General features: G+C 40.0%; 1 protein-coding gene across 1 annotated transcript in view; it reads left to right on the top strand.

Annotated features, from left to right (window-relative positions):
* The window catches only part of LOC122805490 (ras and Rab interactor 2-like), a 1,218,761-nt gene extending 1,215,124 nt beyond the window's left edge, over positions 1-3,637 (top strand). The window contains exon 11 of the mRNA XM_044075679.1: positions 46-3,637. Within this exon, the coding sequence (XP_043931614.1) occupies positions 46-405 (360 nt within the window). The 3' untranslated portion in view covers positions 406-3,637. The remainder of the gene's footprint in view (positions 1-45) is intronic.
* The last annotated feature ends 11,122 nt before the right edge of the window (positions 3,638-14,759 follow it).

Genomic DNA, 14,759 nt, shown 5'->3' with positions numbered 1-14,759 from the left:
AGTTCAGCACTTTATTTCATGCCATGTTTGATTTTTTTATTTCAGAATTTTTTAAAAGTGGTCTACCGAGATCCCAGCAATATCTACAATACTAAGATTTTAGTAGTTAAGCCACAAGATACGGTGGAGACCCTGTGTAAAATGTGTTCTGAAAAATTTAAAATCACTGATCCAGTTCAACACAATATCTATTTCTCTGATGGTCAGGAAATTCGGAAACTACCAGCTGATGCTCACCCCCAAGAAGTGAAAGCACAAATGCAACAGGAGAACAAGGTGGAGGACTTCTACTTCATCTATACCCTAACAAATGAGGAAAGCGAAATGAAACCCGAACGCAAACTGCTACGAGAAGAAGCTGTCGATCTTGGAGAGCATACTCCCACCTCTCCCACTTCCCCATGAATGACATTTATTAAACATCTAACATACCATTGGAAAATGTACACCTAAAGTACTCAGTTAATGTGGGTGTGTTGTTGTTGTTACAACATAGTATATCATGTGTGGTAGCAACTAAGTATATCCAGAATATGTGCAACAATGCCATATAGTGTTAGCATTACTGTGGCAATGACTAGGAATTATGCATCAGCTTGTCAGTGACTGCTCAGTAGATGCCCCTGTGTTGCTATATGTAAATTAGTTGTGTTGGAGAAGCAGTGCCTCACACAAAATATTATTATGTATATTACTTAAAAGTTTAAATGATATCCTGCTGTAGATTCTTTAAGAGAGATAAAGTATGTTTATATTGTGACTCTGTATATTGTTATTAAATGAAACAAAAATTTGTAATTTAAAAAAGGATGAATATTAGTCTTTAGAGTTTTTTCTCAATATATATATTTTCATCTTGTTGAATGAGCACAGTTCTTGCTAAAGCACTTTATGTATCAGAAACCCAAATGGCTCAAATCAACAATCCTGTTTGTTGTTCTGTATCCACACTGCTTTGCAGAACTATATTGATGGGATGGCTGCCTTCCATTTGAACAGCCTCCCCGTCTGCAGTAAACAGAGTTGACACAGGAAATTAGTGCAAATTCAGACAAATATTTAGAAAGGTTTTAAAGCAGAAGTGTTAAATAGTGTAAAAAAAAAACTTGCCTAACTGAGCATTATCTGTTTCGGCAAATCATAAGAAAACTTAGATGTAGTTGAGAGTCACTCATAAATCTTTACAGAAGGCAACAGAACATATATAGAATGATTCACAAAAGCCTTTTGCTGTAAGAATGTTCAATTAAGGCTGTCTGATTAAAGTGCCACTTTGCCAATGAAATCCAAGCCACAGAGATTTTTTTGTCCAAGAAAAGCCCTGAAATTTGCCATGTAGTGAGTTCCCCACCCCCCCATCTCGTCACAAAAAAGTATCATCGAATTTTGAGGAAAGGCCACAGCAATGCTGGAAAACCACAGATTCCAATAGCCAGGCTTGATTCATTATTTGATGAGTCAGACCACGGCTCATAGAAGTTTCAGCAAAAGGATGCAATGTGCTTCACTTTAGAGTTCTTTGTAATAACAGAGTTCAGCCAGAAATAATTAAGTAAACTGACATTCCACTGAAAAAAAGCTGTCCCAATGTTTAAATAATTTTCTGGGAGTGCTTTATTCATTGAATATCTCATCCACCGGAAGATGCCATGTACCCCCAATTAAATACAGCAAACTCTGAGTTTGCTGCACCTCAAGAAAAGAATGCAGTGACCTCTGAGACTTTCCAGTTCTCAATGCTGGTATGAGCAAATTGTTACAGGATGTGTCCAACTTTGTAAAATCATAGGATACTCCATAAAACCCTTTAGCTTTTCTGCTTCTATGTGTAAGCATTGACAATGAAAATTAACGGAGCTTTAAAACTGCAGCATAAATACATTGACTTCAAAGGCAATTTCCCCATATATCCAGGTATCTTATAGTTGTCTTCCTAAACTTTTGACCAAAACAAGTACTAAACCCAGATTAAAAATATGAAGTAGAACTTTTATTTTGTGACTAAACAATTAGTAGTTAGATCAGCAATTCTGCAGAGAACTATAAATGAGTGAAGAGAAGATGTTTCAAGCTCATTTGGAAGACACAGATGGGCTACTGTGATATATTCAGAATTAATTGTTAGTCACCAACAGAATTACTTAGCAATTTTAAGTTGCAGTTTATCCAGAAATATGTATTGCAAAAGTGATTCCATAATATTGTTCGAAAATATTTCTGCTGCATTTTATGCTTCTCAGCTACATGTCACAGACAATATAGTTCACGGGACTAAGAGCCCATGTCACAGACAGTATAGTTCACAGGACTAAGAGCCCATGTCACAGACAGTATAGTTCACGGGACTAAGAGCCCATGTCACAGACATTATAGTTCACGGGACTAAGAGCCCATGTCACAGACAGTATAGTTCACAGGACTAAGAGCCCATGTCACAGACATTATAGTTCACGGGACTAAGAGCCCATGTCACAGACAGTATAGTTCACAGGACTAAGAGTCCATGTCACAGACAGTATAGTTCACAGGACTAAGAGCCCATGTCACAGACATTATAGTCCACGGGACTAAGAGCCCATGTCACAGACAGTATAGTTCACAGGACTAAGAGCCTATGATTCTGGAAATAATGTACATAGTTCTCACACCTCTCAACTGTCCAAATTTTTTCAGAAAGACCAGATTTTTGCTTCATATTTTTGGTCTGTTCTTCATTAAATCATGATAGGCATTTGATTTTCAGATTTTATATCCTATGAAAATGCATGCTAACACAAATCCTGTAATTCTAGCACCTTTCAAGGTTTATTAGAACAATATTCAAAATCTGTCCCTATTTTTGGGCCTCCCCCTCCATTATTTTTGTCTTTGTTCAGATTTCTTATACTAAGGGTTTGAGAGGTATGCTCTAACTTCCTGAAAATTTGCATATTTAAACTATAAAATTTGCATACTTAAACTGTATAAAATGTGGACTGTGGTGAAATTAGAAAAGCTACAGTACACTGTGTTGTGCAATCACCTTTCAGTGAAAGTCTTTAAAGAAATAAATGAGATTGTTAGGAAATCAGTGAATTACAAAATTACCTAGCTCGGGCTAATTGAAAGCAATGTGCATTCTGTGTTCTTTCGATCTTCTGTTCATTCTTTCAGCATATTCTTTGACTCTCCCTTTTGAAGGTACTTCAACAGAACGTATTTCTTAGCTTACTATATTTTTAATATCCCTTATTTTACCAGATTTAGAATATGCAAGCTAGCAGTCATGTAACTGCCTTGTGTTAGGATGACAATGAGGTGAAGAAGTCATTCCTGCTTCAAAACATTAACCCCTCTCTTTCTGGATCTGGGCTAAGCTATGGCACACTGAGAGTCAAGTAAATAGTGAAATACAAATATGGGCCTGCATCCTGATTTTCTTTTCTCTGTTACAGTTTTAATGCTGTTACTGTCTGAGATGCTTCATCTAAAAATTCATTGCACATGCTTCACTACGTTATGGAATATTTGTAATTATTTTGTCCAGAGTTTAGCTTCCCAACCAAAGTACATAAAGGTAATCCTTTCTTCATAGCAACTCTTTACTTTTTTCCATCTGTAGTACTTATTAAAAATTTTAATCAGTACCTGTTTATTTTTTTAAAGACACATAAGCACATCGGATACAGTTTTTCATTTCTTAATTACAATGTTTTGTTTAGATAATATGCCATGAATGGTGGTGGGGAAAATACAGATGACTATATGAGTCAGTATAGTGCCATATTATACAGATGTATCTTTTTTAACCTTAGCAATACTTTGTATATATGGAATAAAGGCAATAATAACAGAACAAGTCCAGTAAGTAAACTATCTGTACTGATATTTTCCCCTCTGTTATACACCATGAAGATTTTTGACAAGCTGAATTGCCTGCCCCGACACATTCATGAATCCTTTCCCCATTCTAGGACTTAAGCAACAATCTCTCACTTAACAAGCTTGTTGCATTTACTGTCAAACCTACTGACCAGTTTGCTTTATACCCTTACATACTGTTAGCTGCACCCTTTTGAAGAACATCTCTGTTTTACTGAACCTGTATCAAACATGTCAGCATTTTAATGACAGTTACATATAGTGTACTGTGAAAATGTGCTTTAGAAAAGTGAATCGATTTTGTTGTACTGTGCTTTTTCAAGCATAATCATTTGTAATATACATACGTGATCTTATCCAGCCTTAGTGGGATTATTGGTTTAGAAAACTGTCAGCAGGCATTAGACCAGTGCAAGATTATCTCCATGAAGAGGTAAATCATTTCAATGTGTGTCACTGGCAGCCATGTTTCATGTTAATGATGAACACTAAAAAGAGGGTAACGTATATTTTACTATTTAAATTAATAGGAGAGGGATTGCTGGATCAACCCACCTACACTAATGTTAATGTTATATATTTTTTTGTATTCCACATTCTGTATTTAAACTTTGTTTATATATATATATATATATATATATATATATATATATATATATATATATATATATATATATACACATAAATTAAATTTTGTTCTTTGTATTAAAATACTTAGAGCTGCAAATTGTGCATATGTTTTTTATTTGCCTCCATGTATTGTGTGAATTACAGTTTTCTACATATAAGACAAAAAGGATGATGTTATTTTATGATCAACACAGTATTATTGAAGCTGAAGCCAATGTTCATATAGGAATGTTATTCATTTGTTAAGCATGTAAGTGACCTTGTCCAACAACCCATTTAGTCACAATCTAAATTACCATCCGACAACACATAAAGTTTGTAACGTGCACAATATTTATAAAATATTCAAATGAAGAACACACTTGTACTAATGACTAGTGATAATGCCAGCTTTGAATTCCACTCTTAAAATTCAGACCAAACTGGGCACCAGAATTATTTGAAGACTATGGCTATGCTCTTAGACATTTTCTAGTAATAATAAATATAATACAGATTAAAAATAATTTGAAATAGCATTTAATTAATAAAGAATATAAAGGGAAAGTAACCATTTATATGACAGGAAAAGTTGTTTTTAAAAATACAAAAATACATAGGATATTTTATATGGTTAATGATAATTTACACAAGAAGTAGCCATAAACTAAAAAATAATCCAGTATCCCTTAAAAAGACACATTTTTATAAGTTTGGTAGTAATCTTGCCCTGAAGCACTTAAAACCTTGTAGCTACCTTAAGTCAGGTGGTAGAGACTTGCAAAGAGTAAGGTTTGACAAGATTTTGACATTGGCATAGCTGGAAAATATTTGTCAGAGCAATACAATATTGTCATTTTGAGGTTTAAGGGAATTAAAAGGCAGAACACTCAAACTTTTATTTTCTTTTTCTTTTCTGTTAAAAGGAAAGAGGAACTTTTGTTGTTAATGTGTAAAGATGGGTTGGGAGGGTGGCCTAATGCTTAAGGTGTTTACCTTACAAACACGAGGTGCAGGGTGTGAGTCTCACAAGGGATAATTGGCTAGGCTTAAAATGTCTCGCAAGAGCAGTCAGCCTAGTATGAATCTATGAACCTATGAAAAATTTAGTTATTATAGCGGTTCTCTTACCTTGAAGCTATGAGAAAATATTTGCAAGACAGAACTGAGGACTCTGCTGAGGTATTTTAGCACATCTGGCATCTTCTTGATATGAGAGATAACATTATATATATATATATATATATATATATATATATATATATATATCGTCATAGTTACAAAAAATACAGCACTTTTCCTAAACAGATAATTTAGCCATTTTAGAAATGAAGACGGTAAAGGGTACTACTCATAGTCCAATGGTTCATAGAAGCATAGCGATTATTTTCAAAGAGCGCCACTACATCTGCATGCAAATTCACCAATAGCAGGTTATTTGTGATGACTACTGCAACGTGAAATCTTCTGCTGGGAAATAGCCACTTTTATGAATTGCACAAAGTTGGAGCAGTTAATCCTTAAGTGTAAGAGAAGTACTACATGAAAGCCTAGGTATTAAAGACAAGCACTTATTTATGTTAAACCCTTTAAAAGAACATAAAGGGGCACAGGAAAATAACTTTCTTGGGTGGCGTAAGCCAGGAAACCTTGTTGGCTAGGCTTACATAGGCTCTTGGGCCGATAGCCTAGTACCTACCTATGAACCTATATGTTTTATATATTGGTGTGACACCCATGCCCTGGCCCAGCAATCAAGGAGCCTCAATCCTCACCACTAACACCAGAGAGGGCATCTCATATGAGAGAAAAAGATAACAAATACACACAATAAAGTGCAATTTCCCTTAAGAGCACACAGAGATCACAGCCAGTCTGGGGCTGGTCACTCCCTTGCTCCCCAGGTCCCCAATAAGACTGCCCATTGGCACAGCTATAGAGTCCTGATCTCAGCCTAGCTAGGCAAGCTAAAATCTCCAGCACCCTCTCTGTCCAACCAGTGCTTCATGTCCCTGCCTAAGTAGCTGACACACACATGCTTTGAGATAGGAGTTTACACAACCACACAGACACTTCAGGGGAAGGCTGGCACAGATTCTCAAGCTGTGTCCCTTTTACCCAGATTATACGGTAGTACCACTTGCCTCCACCCAGCTAATATTTATTAGCTACCCAAACACCCTTAAAAGGGTGTCCAATTATTACTGTGCAATATTATTATTATCCAATTGGTAAGTGTGACTAATCAGTTAAAGCTTATTTGCAGTGACTTGGACAGTAAACTCTATAAATATGCAGTGTACTGTAGAGCTTAAACTATCTCTACACAAACCAGCCACAGTTAAAAGGTTTTAAAATATTTAATAATAAATAATTAAAACCCTAAGACAATACTTGCTACTACACAGTCAGTGCTAGTCAAGAGTTCAGAGATCACACAGAAATATTTAAAATAAATCAGTAGTACAGTTCTGACATTACAGAAAAACACTTAGTCTTACCTTTGTAATTTCTAGCTCTCCAAAAGAAAACTCAAGTCTAAGATAACTTACATAAGAAAACAGGCAGAGTTCTGTGAGTTGGATGATCCACACAAAAATGATTAATGCCTTCTGGTTCTCACTGTTTAAATTGAAACTGCAGTTCTGTTAAAACATTACATCATTTCACACTTTCCTGGTGTTCCCAGGCTGACAGAAACTGCATTTACATTCTTTCACACTTAGAGCAATAAAGGACATGCCATATGTAAATTCTGGTAATTAACTTTAGCCTTAAAACAACAGGCAGGAGCCCTTCATCTAGCCTAGCCAGAGTTGAATTGTAAACATCAAAGGCAACCATGAAATAATTTTAATTTCAAAGGACCAACAAGAAATGCTTGACTTAGCTTTCTTTACAGCAGAGGGAAATGCTGCCACATTGTTTTAAGTTCAGCATTTCACAGCACATTCTTTCATTTAAAAAAACAAGCTTGTAGTTCAACATTCATATTTAAAAATTATAGAATTATCTGCAGAATTCTATCTGGCTAGGCTGGCAGCCTTCACCCATCTCTATCAGTCTTCACATCCCCCCCCCAGAGAACTCCAGCTAGTTTTTCAAGTGCCCCTTGTGAAACGCCACTTGAGAGGGTTAGGTCTATCTGAGTGTACTTACCCCATTCCTTGCCTTGAGAGCCCATCTGCATTGGCATTGCTACTCCCACTGCGGTGCTGCACTGACATATATGTTTGCAATCCCAGGCTCCATCTTAGCAACTTGGTATTTTGCTGACTGGCTCTGTTTAATCATGTTAGAGGGTTGTGATCTGCCATAACAGTGAATTTCCTTCCATACAGATAAGGCTGAAGTTTCTGCGGTGCCCACACTATGCCTAGACATTCCTTTTCTACAGCTGCATAGCATTCCTCCCTGGGTTGGAGCCTATGACTGAGATAAACCACTGGGTGCCCTTTCCCTTCTGAAGAAATCTAGCTAAGTACAGCCCCCACCCCATGGTTTGAAGCATCCACATGCACAACAAATTATTTGCTGTAATCTGGACTGGCTAACACAGGGGGTTCTCCCAAAGCTTTTTTAAGCTTCTGGAGTGCCTGTTCACATGCTGGGGTCCGCACTACCTTATCTGGCCTGTTCTTCCTTGTCAGGTCTGTGAGGGGAGTAGCTATGGTACTATAACTGGGGATGAACTTTCTGTAGTACCCTGCTGTCCCTAAAAATGCCCTCACCTACTTTTTAGTAACAGGTGCAGGTCATGCATGAATGGCTTCCTCTTTGGCAGGTTCTGGCCTTATCTTACCACTCCCCACTCTATGTCCTAGGTAGGAGACCTCTGCCATACCCACCTGACATTTGCTCGGCTTAATGGTCAAGCCTGCCCTCTGTAGTCTCCCCAGCACCTCCCTGACATGCTAAAGGTGTTCTGGCCAGAAATGGCTGTAGCTGGCAGTATCATCTAGGTAAGCAAGGGCAAACCTTCCTGCTCCTGCTAGGATATGATCTTCCAGCCTCTGGAAAGTCATTGGGCATTCTTCATCCCAAAGGGCATCTTTGTGAACTCATACAAGCCAACAGGAGTCACAAAGGCTGATTTCTCTCTAGCACTGGGAGTCAAGGGCACCTACCAGTAACCCTTGGTAAGATCAATGGTTGTAAGATACTTAGCCCCACCCAGATGCTCTAGGGCCTCATCTGTCCTAGGCATGGGGTAAGCATCCGACTCTGTGTGACTATGTAATTTCCTGTAGTCCACACAAAACCTGGTGCTGCCATCCTTCTTTAGCACCAGCACCAGTGGGGAGGTCCAGGGACTGTTGGACTCTTGAATTACCCCTAGTTCCAACATCTCCTGTACCTCCTCCCTCAGGGTCTGTCTGACTCTCTCAGGCACCCTATAAGGGGCCTGCTTAATAGGCCTTTGGGGTCCTGTATCCACTTGATGCTGCACTAAGTGGGTGCAACCTGGTTTCCCAGTGAACCTGTCCCCAAATTCCTGCAACACTGCTTGGATTTCTCGAACCTGGGAAGGAGATAGCTGCTGGGACATTGCTACTCCTTCCACTGAGGTGTCAGCCCAAGCCTCACTGAGGAGATCAGTCCCCAGATCTCCCTCAGACTCCTCCTGCAATCCACTGCAAATGGTCACCACAAGTGCCTCCCTATCATGGTAAGGGTTCATTATGTTAACATGGTACAATTTGTGCCCCTGCCATATGCCTAGCAGGTCCATCATGTAGTTAACATGACTTACCTTTCCTACCACCTTGTAGGGACCCTCCCAAGCTGCTTGCAGCTTGTTGTGTCTGACAAGAATGAGAACCATTACCTGCTGCCCCACAGAATTCTCTCTAGCTCAAGCATTCCTGTCATACCACACATTGTTCTGTTGTTGAGCTTCTGCCAGGTTCTCCTGGGCCAAGCCCATGAGTTTATTTTATTTTATTTATTTATTTTATTTTACATTTGTTGGCTAGTCTAGCTGGACTCATGTCCATTTTCAGTAGAGGCCCAGGGAGAAAAGCTCCAAGAAAGCATACAGAGTTAATACAAAGTTAATATCAAAGTTATGACAGATATTATAAGAACATCAATTATTACATAAAAACATTTTTTTTTGTATGCAGTATTATTGTTTATTGATACATTAAGGGAAGATAATAAAGGATGTAGGGTGAGATTTAGTGATATAGGAGAAGATTTAGTCAGGGTTGGTACAAGAGCATAGCCAGTGTTTATTGAGATATAGTTTTAGATTCCTTTTAAAAAGTGAGAGAGAAGTCTGAGATGTGATTTCAGAGGGTAGTTTATTCCATAGTTTTCCGACAGAGTTAGAGAACAAGGAGTCACCTGCTAAGTTGTTGGGTTTAGTAGTATTGCTCAGTAGTTTGTTGGAGGAGCGTAGATTTTTGAGATTATTATAAGGTGTAATGAGGCTAGACAGTATTGGAGTGTTGCTGGTTTGATACAGGGTCTTGTGGGCTATAGTGAGCTGGTGAAATTGAAGCTGGTTAAGAAATTCAAGCCAGTTTAATTGTCTTAGATTTAAACAGTGTTGGTTTCTAAAAGGAGAGCCTGTAGCAAATCTAGCAATATTATTATAGGATGTTGCTAGTTTATTGAGGTTGTTTTTAGAGAGATTGGTGTATATAGGAGAGGCGTATAGGAGAGTGGATATTAGGTGAGTTCTGGCTATAGCGGCCCTAGCTTCTGGTTTAAGGTAGGGTTTAATTCTGTAAAGGGATCCTAGTTTTTTGTTAACTAATTTTATTGTGGTGTTTATGTGAGTATCAAAGTTAAGATTGTTGTCTATTGTTATTTCTAACAGTCTAGTGGTAGGGTCAGGAGAGATAAGAGTACCATTGTTAGAAATGAGATTGAAATGTAAAGAGGTGGACTTTCGGGTTGGTGTGAAAAGTAGCAGTTTAGTTTTCTTGGGGTTTAGGAGGAGGCAGCGGTGTGAGAACCATTGTTCTACAGTGTTGAAAGCATTTTGGATAAGAGTCTGAAGTTCAGTTTGAGAGGTGGCTGAGCAGATTGTGGTAGAGTCATCCGCATATTGAATGCAGGTGGAGTATGAAATGGCTGTGTGCAGGTCATTAATGAAAATGGAAAATAGGAGTGGGCCTAATATGGAGCCTTGTGGGACTCTAAGGGAGATAGAAAGGTGATTAGATAGTTTATTTTGCCAGAGTACAGCCTGCTGATGGTTTTCAAGGTAAGATGTAAATCAGTTCATAGATAGAGGATCAAGTGAAAGAGAATTTAGTGTATGTAGGAGTAGTTGGTGATTAACCATGTCAAAAGCTTTAGATAAGTCAATAAAGACTGCGGATGAAAGAAAATTATTATTGCGGTTATTGTTGATGCAGTTTGTGAATGATAGCAGGGCAGTAGTGGTACTGTGGAAAGGTCTGAAACCATGTTCACAGTTAGCAAGTAGGTTGTTCTGGAGAAGGTGGTTAAGAAGTTGTTTATGGATGCATTTTTCCATAATTTTTGCAATAGGGGATAGTAAAGCTATGGGGCGAAAGTTAGAAAAGTCATTGGAGTTCCCCCCTTTATGTAGTGGGATGATATGCAAAATTTTCCAGATAGATGAGACAGTTCCTTCACTTATGGATCTATTTATCAGAATGGAAATGGGATAGGCAATGGCTTTGGCTCCTTTTTGCAAGAATTCTGTTGGGAGTTTATCAGCTGAGGGGGTGGTAGGTTTTAACTTTTGGAGAAGGGAGGAAATATAGGAAGTAGATACTGATTATAAGTGAAATAGAGGGGGTGGATTTGTAGAAGAAGTGGGCAGGTTAGAGGTATCAGGAGATAGGTGGCTAGCTAGAGTTTGGATGGTGTCTGTGAAGAAAGAGTTAAAGGCATTAGCTGTTTGTGTGGTATTCTCCGGGTTTGAGCCTTGTGGGTTGGGTGTGATCGATTGGCCTGGGAAAAGAAGATTGTTAATACTAGTCCAAAATTTTCTAGGTTCCTTGAGAGAGGTTTGCTGTAATTGGAGATAACAATTCTTTTTGTCTAGCAGGATGGCTTTTTTTGTACTGTTTCTATGTTCTCTAAAGGTTTGGCGGTCTGTCAGATTCTTAGTAGTACGCCATTTTGCCCAGGATTTGTTTCGGAGTAGGATTTTTTGTTTAGTATTGTTAGTGAGCCAAGGGGCTGGTTTAGCTTTGGTTCTAATAGAGCAAGTTGGTGCGTGGTGGTCAAGGGTGGTTAAGAATGTAGAATTAAAGTATTCCACTGCTTCGTTTAGAGGGAGAGTTTTTAATGGTGTCCAATTACATTGTTTCAGTTCTGTTCTCGAGTTCCCCGAGTCTTGTCCTGAGGTTTAGGATGTATGCCACAACAGACTCCTTGTGAGACTTGCACTCACCTTCCCACTCATCTCAAATTAAATCTAGAGGTCCCCTCACCCTATGCCCATACAGCAACTCAAAGGGTGAAAAACCTGTAGATTCCTGGGGAACGTCTCTGTAAGCAAACAGATGGGGCAAATATTTGTCCCACTCCCTCTTAAATTGATCTGCAAATGCCCATAGTATGGACTTGATTGTAGAGTTTAACCTCTCACCAAGACCATTAGTCTGGGTATGGTAGGGGGTTGTCTTCATGTGCTTCACCCCACAGGGCTTCCACAGTCAAGCCAGCAGGTCTGACATAAAAGTGGCACCTCTGTCAGTCAGTATTTCTTTTGGGAAACCTACCCTGCTGAAAATCTCTAACAGAGCATTTGCCACTTTTTCTGCCTCAATGGAGGACAAAGCCACTGCCTCGGGGTATTGTGTAGCATAATCCACTACCACTAGGATATACTTTTTCCCTGTGGAACTTGAGGTACTCAGAGGACCCACAATATCCATAGCTACTCTCTGAAATGGCTTCTCAGTCACAGGCAAAGGCATCAAAGGAGCTCTCACCTTGCCTCCTGCCTTGCCTACCTTTTGGCACTGCTCACAGGTCCTGCAGTATCCTGTTACATCTCTGGAAATTCCAGGCCAATAGAAGTTCTGCATAATATGCATCTTTGTATGTTTTATGCCCATATAACCTGCAAAGGGAATATAATGGGCTATGGCTAGAAGCACCAGACAGTAGGCTCTAGCCACTACCAACTGCTGTATTCTCACACCTTTTAGCCCTCCCTCAGGGGTCCACTGTCTGTATAGTAGCCCTTTGTCCCAGTATACAGATTCCCCCTTTCCTTGAGAATCAGGTGCCTCCCTAGCTAGCTGCCTCAGGCCTTGCAATGTAGGGTCTGAGAGCTGAGCCTGTCTCAACTCTCTCCTTGTAACCCTTCCCAGCTCCCCTTCCACAGGAAGTCTGGCATCCTCTGACAGTGGTGCCTCATTGTCAGCCTGGGTACTACTACTCACCTCTACCTTTGCAGTCACTCTGTCCAAGGGACCATCAGTACCCACAAGTAGCTGTGGCTCACCTTCAGTTTCACTGCTACAGAGTAGCTCCCTCCCTGAAGTAACCATCTCACCAGTCCTGGCTGCAAGTATGCAGTCTGTCTGGGTCTCCCCCAGGCTACCAGACCCACATACTTGTCTCCTAGCCTGACTGCGTGTAACTGCATAAGCATATGGTACTGCCTCATCCAAATCCTTCCCGGTCAGGACACCTGCAGGATGGTAGTTTAGTACCCCTGTTGTCTCAAGACAACCTACTATTGGCATTTTGTCTTTCCCACTTAATGGCTCCCTCACCTTCTGTTCCCCACCTTGGCTCTGTGGACATCTGTATGCCACATGGCCCCACTGGTTGCATTCAAAACATTTAACCCTAGCTCCTGGATGTGTACATGGACTAGTGGCTTCCCCTGCTACTGGCAGATTCCATTGGGGCAGTCTGTGCTGCCCACCATGGGTTCCTTTAGACCCATGAGCAGTACTGGGGGGGTTCCCTTCCTGTGCAGGGCTACTCTGCTTGCCAGGTATAGGTCTCCCTTCTTCCCCAACTCATCTGAAGTAGCACATTGTCTATCAGCTAACCAGATCCTTATGTCCTCAGGCAAAGTGCTAAGGGCTTGGTCCCTCACCAAAAGGTCTGCCAGTCCTTCAAAAGTGGTGACCTGACATTCACTCACTCACCTATGGAAATAAGTGCTCAGTTCAGCAACATATTCACACACACTTTCATCTGCCTTACGTCTATGCTCATGAAACTTCTTCCTATATGTTTCAGATGTTAGCTTAAAAGACTCTAAAATACAATTTTTACAGCAGTATAATCAAAACATGCAATGTCAGACATTTTGGACAGAACAGTTACAGCTTTACTATGGAATAAGGGGATCAGGAACTGTACCCAGAGCCCTTGGTCAACTTCATACTGTTTACTTACCCTCTCAAACATATGAATGAAACAAATTTATCCCCCTCTTTAAACTGCAGAAGAAATTTACTGACCTCTTGTGCTTCTGGGGTCCAGTTACTCCCTTCCCCATTACCTCCATGACTCTGGCAAAAAGTCAGCGTCTCATTCTCATGCTTCCTCTGCCTCTCTTGTTCCTCAGCTTGCAGATGTAACAGTTTCTCATTCTCCTCAGCCTGCAAACATCACAGTCTCTCATTTGCATCTAATTCCACATGCCTGGCCTCCAACTCAAGTCTCTTTAGTTCCAGCTGGACTTTTAAGTCCACTGCAGAAAGGTTGAGCTGTCTATTCTCCATGGGAATTATATCTTCACTGCCAGTCTGATTGTCCTCCTGGTTGCTGTTTTCTGATGCAGCTGTAACCAAGGCTGCAATCAGGTCTGCCTTCGTCAGGTTTCCATGCATCAGTCCCCTAGCCTGGCACATCTCCACCAGCTGGCTCGTCAGCTTTCCATACTCCTCTGCTGACATGCTGCCTGCTCACCCTGACTAACTAAGCTAACAAAAGAAATACAGTTGTGATCTGAACTCTGAGTATTCACTGCATGGCTGTTTTAGAGTACAAAACACCTTCAAAGCTCACTGTACACAAGCTACAGGATTCACTCTACCCACACCACTACAAGCCAATTAGTATTTGCCAACTAATTAATATATGATGTGGATATCCCACTGCTGCCAAACACAAATGTGTGAGGATATCTCAACCACTGCCACCAATTAATATATGAGGATATCCCAACCACTGCCACCAATTAATATGTGATGCCAATGCCCTGGCCCAGCAATCAGGGAGCCTCAATCCTCACCACTAACACCAGAGAGGGTGTCTCATATATGAGGAAAGGATGACAAATACACACAGTAAAGTGCAATTTCCCTTAAGAGCACACAGAGATCACA

Source organism: Protopterus annectens, chromosome 6.part1 (assembly GCF_019279795.1).
Source record: "Protopterus annectens isolate FY-2018-M chromosome 6.part1, PAN1.0, whole genome shotgun sequence".
NCBI lineage: Eukaryota > Metazoa > Chordata > Ceratodontiformes > Protopteridae > Protopterus > Protopterus annectens.
Note: the sequence above shows the minus strand (reverse complement) of the source record. Positions and strands in the feature narration are given on the sequence as shown.